This window comes from Lepidochelys olivacea (genome assembly GCF_965140295.1).
Source record: "Lepidochelys olivacea isolate rLepOli2 genome assembly, chromosome: 2".
NCBI lineage: Eukaryota > Metazoa > Chordata > Testudines > Cheloniidae > Lepidochelys > Lepidochelys olivacea.
The window spans coordinates 58187780-58205988 of NC_140412.1; the positions used below are offsets into that span (position 1 = coordinate 58187780).

General features: G+C 40.1%; 1 protein-coding gene across 1 annotated transcript in view; it reads right to left on the bottom strand.

Moving 5' to 3' along the window:
* Positions 1 to 968: 968 nt before the first annotated feature.
* The window catches only part of KCNB2 (potassium voltage-gated channel subfamily B member 2), a 306079-nt gene continuing 288838 nt past the window's right edge, over positions 969 to 18209 (bottom strand). Inside the window, exon 3 of the mRNA XM_084621353.1 lies at positions 969 to 3330. Within this exon, the coding sequence (XP_084477479.1) occupies positions 1159 to 3330 (2172 nt within the window). The 3' untranslated portion in view covers positions 969 to 1158. The remainder of the gene's footprint in view (positions 3331 to 18209) is intronic.

An 18209-nucleotide genomic window follows, 5' to 3' on the forward strand; every position in this document is an offset into this window, starting at 1 on the left:
GCTTTTTTTCTGTTGATCCATGGAGTGGCAATGGCAACAGCCTTCAAGATAACTGCTCCTCTGACCTCCAGCTGGAACATGGGCACCATAGTTAAAGAGAAAAGAGAATTGTAAGTTAAAGGGGGAAAATGCTAAAAAAGGGCCCTCAGGAGATCATCAAATAAAACAAAAGAAATACAAAAATTCTTCAGCAAAAATAAGAATTGAAAAGAATTGTTTTGAGAGTGAGAAATCCTTGGATATAAACTGTTTCATTCTTGATGGCCATTTAGCCCTATTTATTGCAACGGCAATAATTGTATGGTTTGTATTCTTATTTGATGATGGGGCATTGTTATAAATTAGGAAATTCTGGCAGTGCTTATATAAAATATCAAATGCTTCAATTCTGGTCATTAAATCTTTACTTTTTCTCAAGAATCCTTCATTTAAATTACAAATGCAACAACAAAGTTTGTGCAAATAAAAAATGATTTACAGCACAGATAAACTAAAAATACTGTAGTCCCTTAAATAAACAGATATACTCATGAGCTTTTTAACAGAAAGCAAGATATGTGAGATGCTTTAAGCAGAAGTTGCAATTTTGCAACATAAGTCTGTACAAATCCTCCAGGCAATGTGCTGTGAAGGAAGTACCTGTGTCCCAGGAAACTTGATGTCCACAGATCCTTGAAAACAGTAGCTCTCCCCCCGACCCCAAACTATTTACAAATATATTAATTTGCAAGCTCAAAGCACCTTGTTTCACATCATTATGAATGCATGCATTGACTTTTAATCCTTTCATGTGCAAATTCTAAAACTCCTTGTAACCAAGAGAAAAAAAAAGTTCAGAGTTTAAAATCTGTCTACAATCATAAAGTGAAAGGATCAAAATGTCAGACTTTGCAGAACACTGGCTCCTAATAGAGCTCTCTTTATTTTACTCACTGTTCTTGAGTCATTTTTTTCTCCCCTTTTGTTTGTTTGTTACAAAAAGCAGTCTTGGAACTCTTTACTTAAACAGTACGTAAACTAAACAACTCTTCATGCCATGCAAAAATAACAATTTTATGCACTTTTTTTTGTTTTTGTTTTGAGGCTTCCATGTTTTAGTTCACAGGCATTGCTAACTGTGGTTTTAAGAAGAGTTTTTTTTATTGCTTTTGTGACTAGTCACATGCTGGTTTCACGTGTGGGACAATAACCAGGTTCTCCTGGATTTGAATGAATTTCTGGGGCAAATAAATGGTTTTCCATTTTGTAACTTTCTTGGTTACTGCCCTTCTTTACTTCACTCCCAGCATGGTAAATGTCTTGAGTACAGTTGTGGCCCATGCTTTTGGGTGAAGAAGAGCTGACTCTTGGCTCGTCTGTTAAATGGGTGCCATCACTGTGTTTGTCCCCAAAGCAATTTGTTTTGATATCCTGCTGCTTTTCGTGTTTTACACCAGTGATCTCCATGAAGTCTTCTTCTTCTTCAGTGTCTATTTCAGTAAAGCTTCTCTTCTCCTTCGAAGGGAAAGTGAAAAGCTTTTGTTTGGGAAACAGAGGGGATGATCTTTTAGGAGGTCCCTGGCAAAGCATCGAGGCATCAGCACCCAGCATGACGGGTCTTTCACCTTGGGGTGAATTCTCTTCTAAAAGAATGGTGCTAATATGCTGAGATGTAGACTGTGTAAAGTCCGCTCCTGCTGTTACTGGCAATGGCCTCACAGTGCTTGGTGGAGTTTGTGGAGCACTGCCTCTGTTTTCCTTAAAGTTAACTTTAAGGGATCTAGGTTTTAATGGATTGTTACCTTTTAGAGAACTTTTGGGGCTTTCCATGGCACTGTCAAAACGCAAGTGACCATACAGGACAGTTTGGGAGCCACAACCATCGTTGTTTGCAGCAGTGTCAATTGGCTTATAGTCAAAAGTGACATCTCTAGGGGCAAACGTTTTCTCTCTTGTGAGTGATACAAATGGAGAACTCTTTGTTCGTTGGTTGTCCTCTAGATTAACAGAGTCACTCGGGAATCTCATTTGCAGGTGAGAGCCAAGGTAAGGAGGAAGGGGTGACCTTTCTGTTTCTGTGAAGTCAGTTGCACAACTGGTGAAGCTATCAATACTAGATGTGCTTCTCATGTCTGTTATTACATCTGTATGTCCAGCTGGCAGCTGATCTCTCTGCCCAGTGACCTCTTCCATTTCTATTTCTTCCTCATACTCAGGTGGTTTTGCTGGCTGATCTTGGTAGCCAGCGTTAAGATTAAGCTGAGACTGAGTTTTAGTAATTTCATTATATAACATCTCTAGTTTTTGAGCACTCAGGTGTTGTGGGCTGGACGCAGCAGCAGCAGCATTATTCAATTGCTCATGGGAGCCCTGCTGACTAACTTCCTGATATTTGTTCTCAAAAGACTTATTTGAACTTGTTTCAGACATTGTCCTTCTGGCCCACTTCCACCTGCTCGGAGATAGGTGGTTATCATCAGGTGTATCCTTTGAACTGGCTGGATTGCCAGGCTTTCCTGTGTCCACTGCTACGTCAATGAGTTCCATACTGCGTGCAAAAGCATCTTTCAGGTTCATGGAGACAATGCTTCCATTTCTTTTAGCTCGCTCAAGGGCCTCTCTTCTTTTAATGGCCTTTTCCTGCCGTTTTTGCTCCTTGTAAAACTCAGAGAAGTTATTCACAATGATTGGTATGGGCAGGGCGATTACCAGCACTCCAGCAATGCAACACAGTCCTCCAACTATTTTTCCGAGTAGAGTCTTAGGATAAATGTCACCATATCCTACAGTGGTCATAGTGATGGTAGCCCACCAAAAGGATGCAGGGATACTGGTAAACTTCGTAGCATCTTCATCCTTTTCAGCAAAAAACACAAGGCTGGAAAAGATCATTATTCCCATTGCTAAAAATAATATCAACAAACCCAATTCATTGTAACTCCGCCTGAGAGTGAAACCTAAAGACTGAAGGCCTGTTGAATGCCTGGCAAGTTTAAGGATCCTTAGTATCCTCATAATACGAAATATCTGAACCACACGCCTGACGTTTTGGAACTGCAGCACACTTTTGTTGGACTCTGTGAGGAAAATGGTGACATAATATGGCAAAATGGCCAGTAAATCAATCACATTTAATGGACCTTTGAAGAACTTCCACTTATTTGGTGAGGACAGGAAACGCAGAAGGTACTCCATAGTAAACCAAGCAATACACACAGCTTCAACATGTGCTAACTGGGGGTTGTCATTTGGTTGTCCAAATTCATCTGTTTCTTGAAGCTCAGGTAGTGTGTTGAGAGACAAAGCAATGGTTGACAGAACGATGAACAGAATGGATACAATGGCCAAAATCTGTAAAACAAAATAAACAAGACTCTGGTTAGCAAACCATCCTGGATGCTAAAAGTAAAGGTATTTGTTAGTGGTTGTTTGTATTCTTTTAAAAAAGTGTTAAGTGCTCCAAATAAAGTCAAAATTATCTAAAATTTTTCTTTTCTTTTTTTCCCCTTTCTTTTATTTGATTTTCACAAAGAAAAACTCTAGATTTACCCACACCAAGTCAAATACTGCTTCTCTTACTGACTCCAGAGGGTCTACTTATGAGTAAGGTAAGCATGATTTGGCCTACAATTTTAAAATAAAAAAGGGTTGGTGATATTCATTAATTCAAATTAACTCTACAGGCAAAGAATACAAAATGCCACAGTTTCTGTAATTACATTAAACATTCATCTTTTAGCATTCAGCATTAAATGTAATTATTTTAAACCTTACTCATTGGTGAGAAACTGAATGGCTGATTGTGATGGGGTGTATGACCCCACACTGGGCTTGAAGGGGTTAAAGGGCTGTACTGGGCCCAGATAGCCCCACCTCTCCAGACCTGCAGCGCATGCTCCAACTGAAGAAAGAGTTGAAAAGGGAGCAACCCAGCTCAGAAGGAGGGAGACTGGGGAGGAGGACAGACTTTCCATGGAGGTTCTTGACAAGGATGCCAGAGAAGCCTTCCAGAGGGAGAAAGACTATGTGTTGAGCCTGGTTGTGGCTGATGGTTTTGGTTGCCTTTTCTTTTTGCCTCATATCAGACTGGAGGAGAAAGGCAGACGGGAGGAAGTGACCCACGGAGGGTAACTCAGAAGACACCTTCAGGGGTCAGACACAGTTGACCCTCCTAGGGTCATGGGTCAGAGCCTGGTTGAATGGGTGGGTCCAAGCTCCGCTGCCAATGACCCCTGTTACAGGAGGGACATAGACCTCCTGCCACCTCAGTGCACCTCTGATTAAGAGAAGGACTGGACTGCAAATCCTACTCACAGAGAGGATGGCACTAAGGATGGCAAACACTAGGCCTCCTCACCCCACAAAGCACTCTATTAAACTGATTAACATGTTCTGAAATTAATCATTCAGTTTAGTTAATTTAATAAGTCATAGTGCACACATCTCTCATTTCATCACATATACAATCAAACATCAAGTTTTAAACTAGAAAAGTCTAAACAAGGAAAGAAAAAGAAATGCCTTAAGAGCCTGATCCTGCACCACTGTGAGGCCTATGACAGTTTGGGTGCACTTAAAGAATGAAGGAAATGGCCCTTTGATTAGGCAAAAGCTTGGTTGAGAAGTAAAACCTTATACAGTAGTCTGAAGGCAAACAAAATCAGGTTCTCACAGATCACTGTATAGAACAAGTTCCACGGATTGTCATCTTTTACAAAAAATGCCTTGACCTCAGTCTAAGGAGAAACATTTTGCCATTAATTTTAACGGGAAACAGGCATTTCAATGTCTTGTAGCATTCATTTTGTCAGGAATATCTGGTCATTTCCCTTCAGATAGCTAGCATTATGATAAAAGAACAGAATATATTACAGAATTTAATGGTTCTAGCATTTAGTTCAATTATTTGTAAGATAAAGGAATATGGGCAGCCTTGAAATTATTTATGAACGTTTAACAGTTATGAGAAACAAATCTATAGAAGTATTTTATTTGGAAAAGCATATTTTTTTAAAAAAAGCCGTAAGTAACTCAAGGTTTCCATTAGAAGTACTAATGTTAATTATTTTCTACTTTACTCTTTAATTGATGCTCAGTCAAAGAGCATTTGTTCTCATTTCTCAGAAATGGTTCATTTAAAACCATCTTTTGATGTTTGGTGTTCTTCCAAAGACTCAATAAGGCAGCCAGAAGTGCTCTAATATACAAAAAAATGTGGAGTGCAATATAGCAATATACAAATCTGTCCTACATATGACAGCTAACTCACTGACCCCAATAGAAATAAGAGGTAGGGGGCCATTGGCTTGGGCTAGCTCATACTTTGAGAGGTACATCACTCTTTTCAAGTTGGGCTCTAACTTATAGCAGACTCAGCTCTCTAAACACAAACAAAAAAGGCCACAGAGGTCTGAGAGTCATTCCCAGACATAATCCCCATTTTTTTTCAACTCAGAATAATGTAGAATAAACATACAAAGTAGAACCCATCACACATGCTTTGGAGTAACCCAGACAGGTATGCTTCTCTCCAAAGTCTTTCCTGTCAACCCTCTTCCTTCTGAGGAGAACCATTTATATTAGGGCAATAAGAGCCATCTACTTGTGCTCAATGAATCCTGAACCATCTCTTTTCGTCTTCCTTCGACCCACAGTCCAAGCAGAGGGAGGAAAGAAGCTATGCTCTAATTAATCTGGGCTGTATGTGTCATTACACCTCTATTTAGGGCATTGCTAAGGGCCTTTTCTCAATAGAAAGTCATCCCACTACCGACTCAGGGAAAAAAAGTGAACATTAGCAAACTGCTACAGGATGGCAAGAGAACGTGGAAGGGATAACATTGCATAGCCAGGTACCAATAAGTGATCCTGGAACTGAAATCCTTCATGGCCTGAGGTCAGTTATCAAAGGAATGGATTCCCAAGCAAATCATATTGCAGTGCAAGCACTCCTCACTCAACTGTGAGACATGCTCCAGCTATGTTAGAATATCAGGTTTCACTGTGTAAAGGTTTGAAGCCTACATAAAGCCTGGGGTATTGCACATACCTCAGCATCCTAGAATAACATTGTTGTAGCTTGCACATCCTTGGGTTCTATAAAATATTTAATAACACTATAATTTTATTTAAAAAATGTGAAGGAAAAATAAATACATAATCAGACTTCATATTGCAATACAGAATGTAATGTAATACAGAATATAAAGAGTAATATATGAAATAGCCAGTAGTACAGGACAGAGTTCTATTGAGGTAATACAATCATGAAAGCAGCATTTGTCTAATTTGTCATCAGACTTGGCTTTAGTTAGGGGATGCTGGCCAGGATACAGGGGTTATTTCATGCACTTTTCAAAACGTGCAGTAGGACTAGAGAGGGGAAGATCTCATCTGAGGAATGGGTGACTCTGAAGTACAGGGGTATAGGGGTAAAAATCAGGACAGGGAGTTGGGGTTAATAGGAGCCTATATAAGAAAAAGCCCCAAATATCGTGACTGTCCCTATAAAATAGGGACATCTGGTCACCCCACTTATAACACTGCACTGCAGTGTTAGCATTACATACAAGAAAAAACCCTTTTCTAGGACCTGGACACATGACCTTCTTGTCCAGAGAAGAGAGTGCAACTTAGTGAATCAAGGTGATGCTCCCTGTTATCTCTGAGTCATTTATTTTTGGTGCCCGTTGCTGGTAACATGCAAATCCTGTGTTCACCAGGTGTTTCAGTAAGAGTTGAAAATGCACATGGAAAGGCAGATTTGCAATATGGTAGAATTATAGTTGTCAGCTATATACCTGTTCATATTTTTGAAGGATGTTTAGTGCAAAGGAAATAATTTTGGTTTTCTATAATCATAAAATCATAGAATTGTAGGACTGGAAGGGACCTTGTGAGGTCATCTACTCCAGCCCCCTGCACTCATGGCAGGACTAAGTACTATCTAGAATGTCCGTGACAGGTGTTTGTCTAACCTACTCTTAATAATCTACAATGACGGAGATTCCACAACTTCCCTAGGCAATTTATTTGAGTGCTTAGCCACCCTGCCAGTTAGGAATTTTTTCCTAACGTCCAACCTAAACCGCCCTAGCTACAATTTAAGCCCATTGCTTCTTGTCTTATCCTCAGGGGTTAACAAGAACAATTTACCTCTCTCCTCCTTGTAACAACCTTTTATGTACTTGAAAACAGTTATCATGTCCCCTCTCAGTCTCCTCTTCTCCAGACTAAACAAACCCAATTTTTTCAATCTTCCCTCATCAATCATGTTTTCTAGACCTTTAATCATTTTTGTTGCTCTTCTCTGGACTTTCTCCAATTTCCCTACATCTTTCCTGAAATGTGGTGCCCAGAACGGGCCACAATACTCCATTTGAGGCCTAATGAGCTTGGAGTAGAGCGAAGAATTACTTCTTGCTTACAAGAATCCTGATAATACATCCCAGAATGATGTTTGCTTTTTTTGCAACAGCGTTATACTGTTGACTCATATTTAGCTTGCAATACACTATGACCCCCAGATCCCTTTCCGCAGTACTCCTTCCTAGGCAGTCATTTCCCATTTTGTATCCCAATTGATTGTTCCTTCCTAAGTGGAGTACTTTGCATGCAAGAATTTAAAGTTTTTATTTCATTGGGACTTTGCAGTGTAATTAAAACTGTGCATCATTCCACATGGTATGTTTTAATTACAGGGTGTCCTCGGACTTATGACACCCGACTTACATTGGACGCCACTTATGACGCTTTTCAATTGACTGCCCATTTTGCCCTTACGATGCTTGTTTTGCTCTTATGATGCTAGATTTGTATAAAGTTCCTGTGAAATCACTTCCTGGTTGTGTTATACTGGTATGGAGCTGGAAGTGGTCACTTCTGATTGGCTTTGAGGCAGCAGGATAGCTTGTTGAGTTTTTATGTTTCTTTGAATGCTGTTTACAAAATACAGTGTCCAGTAAATACATTGATGTTGCAGCATTAGTCATCTATAATTCATTTAGTACAAATATCTGGGTTATTGTGAAAATAGTCTACCAAGTCTTGGTGCAGGAATCAATCCCCCCTTCATACCATTGATTCCTTTGGGAAAAACGTTTCAACTTATGATGCAATTCTAAGGAACGAATTGTGTCGTAAGTCCGAGGACTCCCTGTATTGCAATTAATTAGATTTTACAAGTCATTAGGCAAAGCCTGGCAGGGGAGCAATAGTAACAGCAGCAACTGTCTACACAAGAAAGGGTTTGCCAGTATAGCTATACCCTCCCAGTGGAGATACAGCTTATACCAGCAGCAGTTCTTTTGCCGATATACCTTATACCAACAGCCTGAATAAAATATGCTTTACCGGCAAAATGTATTTTTTGCTGGCATAACTGCACCTATACTAGAGCTTCTGCTATGTTGGGTAGGGGTGTGATTTTTTTATACCCTTATCCAACATACTATGAGGCAAAACTTTTAAGTGTAGACCAGGCCTGATGGAGACGAGTGAAAGTGAGAGGGGGAACAGCCGAGCCCTTTGAGAAACAATGCCCTAGAGGTTCAGAGCCAAGCTGCAGCTAAGCTTACGTGTCTCCTCCTCCAGGCTCCTTGCCTCATACTATTTAGTGTTGGAGTGGCTGAACAGAATTTAGGATTACTGAGGGAAATATCTGAGATACGGCCGGGCCACTTGGCCAGAATTTTGTGATTAATTAGGAGATCAAGTAACCAACCTACATAATAAGGTGTCATGTTTAGCATTAAATGAGTAGGTGCCATAAAAAACAGAGGAACCTATGAATAGAGACATACATTTACCGTACATTTTATCCTTTTAAAAGGCTTATTCATTTAACATACCCACACGCATTACAGGCACATATGCAAGTTTTCACACACAAACCTCATTATTCTTGAAATTTGCTTTGGTTCTTTCTTACGCCACATTTCACTCTTGGAAAACCTACTCTCTCGCTGAGTAGTTTAGAACAGCAGCACAAAAGACATTTGAAACAGCATGGCAGTTGAACTATAATTCAAGACAAGAAATAGTTTACTTAATTTTTTCTTTCTGTGTTAAAAATGAATATCATCCATCGATAAAGTGTTAATGGCAACTGATACTATTTAGCTACGGCTACAAAAATAAAATCTCATTCTGTGTTTTAAATATTTTCTGCTAGCCTAATGTTTCTGAAGTAATGTGTGCACAGAAATTTTTTCTCTGTAGACCAATACTTAAACCCTGATCGTGCTTCTATTGAAGTAAATAGTAAAACTCCCGCTGATGTCAAAAGTGCAGTATCAGACCCTTAGTGGGATTCTGTAGATACTGAAGCTTCAATATTCTTATGGCAAGAATTAGCAGCAATCTGTAGGAAATTTGATAGATCTCCAATATTAAACTGCCATTAAAAACTGGCTTTGTTCCTAAGCATCTAATTTACTCGAACTCATTGACCATTATTACAGTGACATAGAAAAACGTTGTTTTTTTATTATACAAAATCTGAAGATCATTACATAGGGGGTACAAAAAGAAAGGAGGAACATAAAGGCATAATGTAATAGGCATTCTTGCATTCCTCTCACTCTGCAACAACCCTTTTTATAAAATTACTTCTGAGGTCACTCTCATTAAAACCAAATTATTGCATGAAGTGGTGGAAAGGACACACTAGATCCAAACTGAAATGCAGCCTCTGTGTCAAGAGAAAATCCAGAGCTGAACTGAATCAGTCAGTATAGGAAATCAGCTTAAATTAGTTTAAATTTGCAATTAGATAAAACGAGATTAGCTGTATTATCCCCTTTGATTTGAGTTCCAGTTACACATTTTTTGTCTGCATCACACATACAACCATCACATTTGGCATCTTTTTGGGCACAGAGAGAAAGGACCGAATGGGCACAGAAACCAAATCTACCCTTTTATCCTCTGGGAGGGAGTTGATGCACCCCTGGGGGAGGGTTTGGCAAATCTGTACTTCACTGCCCTCCCTGTACTCCTCTGTGGACAGAACTTCAGTTGCCAGCCCTGTCAGCCTGGCTTTCACAAGCATTAAAGCTATATACAATTATATTTGTACCAAGTATAATAATTTACAGCCTACAATGTTTGCTTGCAGCTAATGTGAATGCAGGTACAAGTGTGGACCTATGGGCTCCTCAATGTTTTCGTCAGGAAAAGAAGAAAAGCAAACACCAGTATCCCATTATGCTTTGGAAGCATTATTAAAAACTTCTATATTATGAGCAAATGTCTTGTGAAGGTGTATTAGGGTGCAGGGAGTCTCTCTCCCTAAGGCATCTGCCCAACGGTAGGGAAGATATATGCATCCTGGGCTTGATCCAAAGCCCACTGAAATCAATGGAAAACATTGATGTCAACAGGTTTTGGATCAAGCCATTAGGGCCCCACTGAATATTGGGTGGAATGCTCAGATATGCTCCATGGGAGCATGATCAGCTGGTTTATACGCATGGCCCAGCTCTTGGCACAGCATGTACAGATGCTGCTGTTGGCACCTGGTGCTGACAGAAAGGAGCATTCCCAATTGTTTTGTCTCTCAACCCTATGAATCATCCTGTGGGATGGTTCAAGGATGCTCCCCCACACCAGTGTACAACAAAACAGTCAGAGCAGAATTTGACCCCATATGAAATACAGAGATGACCCGAGTTGATTTCATCCCTGCCATGAGCTCTCACAATATGTATGCCATGCTGCTGCGGTGTTACTGTGCCTACAAACCATTATTTGTGATGGGACTTTGACAACACAGTTGTAGCAGCACATCCTTTCCTAAAGTTTCCCTTTTGAAAGTTCACCTCTCTAACATGATCGCTGACTTCAGACTCCTGGGGCAGTCTAAACACAGTGAAGGGGAGGAAAATAATTTAACAGAACAACATAAATTTGATCAAACCCACATTACAATTACAATTAGCACATCTGATGAGACTTTGACAGTGTGTGCAATTACTGAATAGCTTCTCTCTGCTACTCATGATCTCTTTCCTTGATGATATTATTTAAATTCCTGACCTTTCAAGTTCCACTTTTCCCAAAATCATTGTTGTTTTTTTTAAAGGACTCAGCTTGAAATTTCTCCATTGACCTTGAAGAGATATGCATTCAGAATACCATGAACTCCCAATGCAGAAGGCCTGCTCAAGGGCCGAACCACTTAATGCAGCACTTGTTTGGCACAAAAGTGGTACATAGGGTCTTTTTACTGACTTTCTGCGCTAGGTGAATGTCAGGGTAAAGGTTCAGTCTGGAAGTCCTTATTGAGTCCAAACTCAATGAGAGTTTTGATTGAGGATTTGAAGACTGAATCCATAGACACTCGTTCTTTATAACATCCTTAAAGAACATTGTGCATAGTTGCCAGATGTGTGGGAAAAGACCCCTTTCTCTTTTCTACCATTCTGTTTCACAACTTCTGACATATAGCCTCCTCTGCTTGGGACAGTTTCTCATTTCCTGTGTAATAAGAACCATGACCTCTATTCCTTCGGATCCCTGTTTAGCCTCCAGTTTGTTCACAAAGACTTTCTACACTGATCTCCCCACACATATAATGCTGCATCCTTCTTGTTCATCTTCTTGCCCAATACACCGTATTTGGCTGGAGTAGATTTTAAGGGCCAGTTTGCCCCAGGGTAGATTTAAGCATCAGGATTTAACAGGAATATGGGCTGGATAGCCCACTTGTGGCTGAATACAAAGGAGGTTTGGTCTGAGATGCTTGCAAGGCAGGTGTGACAGGGAGCATTATGGATTATGGAGTGGATTATGCCTGGAAGATGGTAAACCAGGAAGTTGCCAGAATCCTTCTGGCCACTGGGGATACTGTGGTCATACACAAGAAAATCAGGTACAGCGTTCCTGAACTTTACAGGGAAGATGTACACATTTATCAGTCACAGGGGCCAATATGTGGTGTAGACAAATTGGAGACTGAATTGGTCAGAGGCAGCTATCAGGCAATGAGGTGAATGGGGAGGGGTGGCCAAACTATTCACTGGCACCTCCAGTGGCTAATACAGGGGCTATGCGCCAGAGGTAAAATTGAGTGAGAGACCTGGGAGATAATTGCTGGGAGATATCTTATTAGCCTGGACAAAGAAGGGAATATCTTATGTTTTCACAGAGTTAAGCACTTTTCATGCATACCTTTGTTCCCCCCTCACAGGGGGAGGGTGAGAGGATTCAGAGGTGGGCTGAATCCTAGCAGTTAGGCGGAAGGGGGTCCAACCCTGAATATTGGTTATTGGGGAGCGGGTTAACCCCCACATTAAAATAAAGAGTGAATGCAGGTGCAGCCTTCTCCTTTACAATTCATCACTGTCTCTGTTTCATTCTCCTTCATGTCCTGATCAACACATATACTGTGTTAAATAGGAAAAATTCCCATTGAAGTCTTAGTATTGCAGTTAATACTTGAAGAATCTATTATAATTATGCCTCACCCTATTAGGATAAAAATAGCTATCAAATCAGCTATGGTAATTTTGTTGTTGAATAGTGAACGGCCATCTCAGATGGAGACATGAAATCAATAGAAAACTGACAGGCAGTATTTAATACAGAAGACATGTTAGTTCATTCTAATAACTGAGGACATGGTCCAAAATGCACTGAGGTCAATAGGAATCTTTCCATTGATATCAGCGGGGTTTGGATGAAGCGCTGAACTTGAATATCACATTATTGACAGATGTTGTATTGATACTAGTTTATAAATATAACACAAATTGTTTAATGAATACAATGATTCAGTGTAATGCGGATTAAAAGAAAAATAAAATATATTTCTAGCTAAAGTTTATGGGTAATATAAGGGACAAATATAGTTAAAATATAATTTGTCATGTTGCTCCAAAATATATGTAAAAGCAAAAGAGATAAGTTTTAGGAGTGGCATGAAAACCAGCAGTTTCCATTTACAAAGTGTTCGCCAGTTCAAGGGTCTTTCTGTTTGTCTTTCATTTGGATTCCATCACTTTCACTTTGGAGTTCAAAAAAAACCGTCAAGGACTCGGAGAAAAATCAGCCAATGTCACAGACTTATGCCTGATGTTGAATGAAAGAATAAAACTCTCCCTGAAACCTATGGGGGAAAAGTGTGGGTTCACTCAAATTTTTGCCCACATTCACTCAAAAGGTCCACAAATCTTGAAGCCTTTTGATGATCATAGGCTGAGTCATACTGGTGTTTGGATTTTGTGATGAAAGCTTTTCTCAGTTCTACTAATTTGCCAGACTGGACAAAGCTTAGCATTATCATTGCCAACAATGTGCTAGACTTTTTGGAACTTCCACATAAATGATGCTGTATGAATGACCATTCCACACTATTGGCACTATTCTGCATTCCTTGCACACCGCAAAAGTCTACTGGCCTTAAGGGTGTTTTAGGTGACCAAGGAGTGCTGACTATCCCATGGTGATAATAATGTATCTAGACAAACACATAGAATCAGACTATAACAGAAACATTAAATAGCAATGCTCTATGGAGCTGTCCATGAAGGTGGTGCTGAATAACTTACCATGGCAAATTATCAGATATAACACTGAAATTGCACAGTTCCATTCCCATGCCTTGTATAAACATAGGTTTTTTGCTATCATCTCTTTATATAAATGAAGATATGAAAATATACTAGCAGTTTATAAGGGTTATATTGGAGTGAGATTTATTTCTGAGACAGAATATCACTGAACTAGGCTGGAAAATGTCTCTAGAGGTGAAATGTTTCTATTTACTGATTGCTGTTAAACAGGTTGTTAGAAATGGCAGGGAAAACAAGGCAGAACCAAACAAGTAGCAGCAAGGAAAAATCAGATAAGAATGATCATTTAGCTGTAATTAATTGTAATATGGTTTGTTGACTAGATAGTATGGGAATCATCTTATTTGATGTACAGATTTATTTTGACATTCCTCATTTTGATACAGGAAACTTGTAGTTTTTTAGCTTTTACTTGAAGCAGAAAATTGGATGTATTTGACTTTATATTTATAAATGCTGCGAACACAGATATTCTGTTACTTGGTTCACCTTCAAGTGAATGTTATTCACATTTGTTGATATTTAAATGGAGTTTATTTAAAGCTGAAATCTCTTAGGCACTTGAATTTACATTTGACTTGAGATTCACATTTAAATTCGCTGTTAAACCATTCTCATTTAATCAACTTTGCCTATCACTGGCCTTGATTTTCTTGAGGTAACATAATACATGGAATACAGCTGATCTTCCAAACTGATGACTGCCATTATCTATCAGACCAATTTTTTTGTTCAGCTACATCAGTGGTTCCCAAACTTGTGAAATCTGAGTCCCCCTTCAGGAAAGTGAAACCAGCCATCCCCCTGGTAACCTGATTATGTATGGTTAAAGGCCTGCCCATCTTAATTCATACATTTTCTGCACACACCTCATCAGATAGTCCTTTGCACGCTTTGAGAGGGGCATGCACCCCCACTTTGGGAAACACTGGTGTAGATAGTCAAATATGATATTTCCTCTTCTTTAATACATGAACTGTCAGACAGTTAATGATACTGACATTTAAAATATCTTTGGCATCTGAGATAACAACACACCTCAGAGCTGTTGTTACAGGCTCTCTACAAACAGTGGCAGATATTGCCGTATCCGTTACACTCACTTGAGATTTTGATTTTTTCCTCCATGGCCATAGCAGCTAGAGACTTAGTTTTTTAAGAAATTGAGGCTGATAATAGAGAGGTCTCTTTGCACCCTGTCCAGCTAACCCTTTGCCTTCTCAGTGGAGAGGTGGGAGCACGCCCAGACATAGGTACACTGCCTTATATGAAAACTCCAGTCACAATCTGAGGGACTTGCTTTCATCACAGCATCCATGGTCCCACAAGGCTATAAAATTTCTTCTAAATAAACACTTTTGTTTTTGGAACCAAAACAATCACAGCAAATTAAGTTTAAAGTTAACCCCTGATATTTATTATTTTTGTTTTACAGCTGTCTTGCTTGTGCTAAATACACCGAGCAAAATTCACTTCTGTATTATTCATGTGTTTTATGAGGCTTAATAATTCTATTAATGGCATGATAATCCTACCAAAAATGAGAACATACTGAAAACATATGAATGCTGATTGTATACGAACTGCAGCCACATTTTCTAAAAGAGGGAGATCATCTGACAATCCCAATTTCATCACTTCTCTATTGATAAATAAATTGTTTGTCATTACTTAACTCCCACAGACAGTTAAAAAATTAGAAAGAAAAGGAGTACTTGTGGCACCTTAGAGACCAACCAATTTATTTGAGCATGAGCTTTCGTGAGCTACAGCTCACTTCATCGGATGCATACTGTGGAAAGTGTAGAAGATCTTTTTATATACACACAAAGCATGAAAAAATGCCTCCTCCCACCCCACTCTCCTGCTGGTAATAGCTTATCTAAAGTGACCACTCTCCTTACAATGTGTATGATAATCAAGGTGGGCCATTTCCAGCACAAATCCAGGATTTAACAAGAACGTCTGAGGAGGGGGGAGGGTAGGAAAAAACAAGGGGAAATAGGTTACCTTGCATAATGACTTAGCCACTCCCAGTCTCTATTCAAGCCTAAGTTAATTGTATCAAATTTGCAAATGAATTCCAATTCAACAGTTTCTCGCTGTAGTCTGGATTTGAAGTTTTTTTGTTGTAATATAGCAACTTTCATGTCTGTAATCGCGTGACCAGAGAGATTGAAATGTTCTCCGACTGGTTTATGAATGTTATAATTCTTGACATCTGTCATAAATATAAAGGGAAGGGTAAACCCCTTTGAAATCCCTCCTGGCCAGGGGAAAGCTCCTCTCACCTGTAAAGGGTTAAGAAGCTAAAGGTAACCTCGCTGGCACCTGACCAAAATGACCAATGAGGAGACAAGATACTTTCAAAAGCTGGGAGGAGGGAGAGAAACAAAGGGTCTGTGTCTGTCTGTAGTCGTCTTGGCCGGGGATAGAACAGGAATGGAGTCTTAGAACTTTTAGTAAGTAATCTAGCTAGGTATGTGTTAGATTATGATTTCTTTAAATGGCTGAGAAAAGAATTGTGCTGAATAGAATAACTATTTCTGTCTGTGTATCTTTTTTGTAACTTAAGGTTTTGCCTAGAGGGGTTCTCTATGTTTTTGAATCTAATTACCCTGTAAGATATCTACCATCCTGATTTTACAGGGGGGATTTCTTTATTTCTATTTACTTCTATTTTTTATTAAAAGTCTTCTTGTAAAACACTGAATGCTTTTTCATTGTTCTCAGATCCAAGGGTTTGGGTCTGTGGTCACCTATGCAAATTGGTGAGGCTTTTTATCCAACATTTCCCAGGAAAGGGGGGGTGCAAGTGTTGGGAGGATTGTTCATTGTTCTTAAGATCCAAGGGTCTGGGTCTATAGTCACCTAGGCAAATTGGTGAGGCTTTTTACCAAACCTTGTCCAGGAAGTGGGGTGCAAGGTTTTGGGAAGTATTTTGGGGGGAAGGACGCGTCCAAACAGCTCTTCCCCAGTAACCAGTATTAGTTTGGTGGTGGTAGCGGCCAGTCCAAGGATAACGGATGTAATATTTTGTACCTTGGGGAAGTTTTGACCTAAGCTGGTAAAGATAAGCTTAGGAGGTTTTTCATGCAGGTCCCCACATCTGTACCCTAGAGTTCAGAGTGGGGGAGGAACCTTGACATGGTGGCACAGTGGTGGGATTAACCTGAAATCATTTTGAGATCCAGTTGAGATTTTTTGAACTAGAAATACAGATTTTAAAAAGGAATTTTTAGGAAGTCCAGAAAGCAGCTTTGAAACTGAAAGCAGCTTGGTTTCTCTCTGCTTTGTGGCCAAGCAGAGACAAAAGGGGATTGTCTTGTGAATTGCAGGTTTTCTTTGCCTGGAGGCAGGGTACTTAACTCCTGCAGGGAAATTCACAGTCTTCCAACCCAGAGGTTTTTTTTTTTCTTTTCTTCCTAAAAGTAAATAGGGGGTGTGTGCTCTACCCATTTGCCTGGAGACAAAAGTGGCAGGGTTTTTTTTAGGATTTTGATTTTTTTTTGTTTTACAAGGAGCACAGGTTTGAAAAGAAATTTTTTTTTCTTTGGGCTGAGTAAGCAGGTTTCCAAGTAGTTGGAGGTTTTTTGCTTTAAATTGGGCCCAGAGCAGAGACAAGGGAATTGTCTTTTTCTGTAGGCTGACAATCACTATCAGAGAATAGGTATTCTATTCCAGCACAGCAAAATTTTACAGCCAAGTTTTGTTTGTTTATTTCTAAACCTCGGGTGTAAAGTTAGTTAAAAACAGAGAGGTTAGAATGGCCAAATCCTCGGCTCGACTACAGCTGGAATTAGCCAAATTTCAGGCTGAGGAAAAACAAAGGGAACATGAAAGACAGATAGAACTCATGCGGCTGGAGAAGGAGGTACAGGAGGCTGCCCACAAGAGGGAAATGGAGGCAAGGAAGCATGTGGAGGAGATGGAGAGGATAAAGGCCCAGCAGAATATACCAACAAACCCTAGCAATCCTTCTCCAGGTACCACTTCCCATCCCAGAAAGTTCCCCACCTACAAGGCAGGTGATGATACTGAGGCCTTCTTAGAAAACTTCGAAAGGGCCTGCCTTGGGAACAACATCTCTACTGACCAATACATGGTAGAGCTGAGGCCGCAGCTCAGTGGACCCTTAGCTGAGGTGGCAGCTGAAATGCCTAAAGAACACATGAACAAGTATGAACTGTTTAAATCCAAGGCGAGAGTCAGAATGGGGATAACACCCGAGCAGTCTCGTCGGAGGTTCCGAGCCCTAAGGTGGAAACCAGACATGTCATTTACCCGACATGCCTACCACATTGTGAAACATTGGGATGCCTGGATATCAGGAGCAAGTGTTGAATCTCCAGTAAATTTGCCCTTCCTAATGCAAATGGAACAATTCTTAGAGGGTGTTCCTGAGGAAATAGAAAGATACATCCTAGATGGGAAACCCAAAACTGTAATCGAGGCAGGAGAGATTGGAGCCAGATGGGTGGAGGTGGCAGAGAAGAAGAAAACTGGTCGCAGTTGGAGCGGAGACCAGAAGGGACCACCCCAGACCACACCCTATTACCGGGGGCCGCCCAAAGCCCCACCTACCTCCCAAAGAACCCTCCAGACCCCTTATCGTCCCACCACCCCGTTCTCCAGCAACCCACCTCGCCCTGGTGA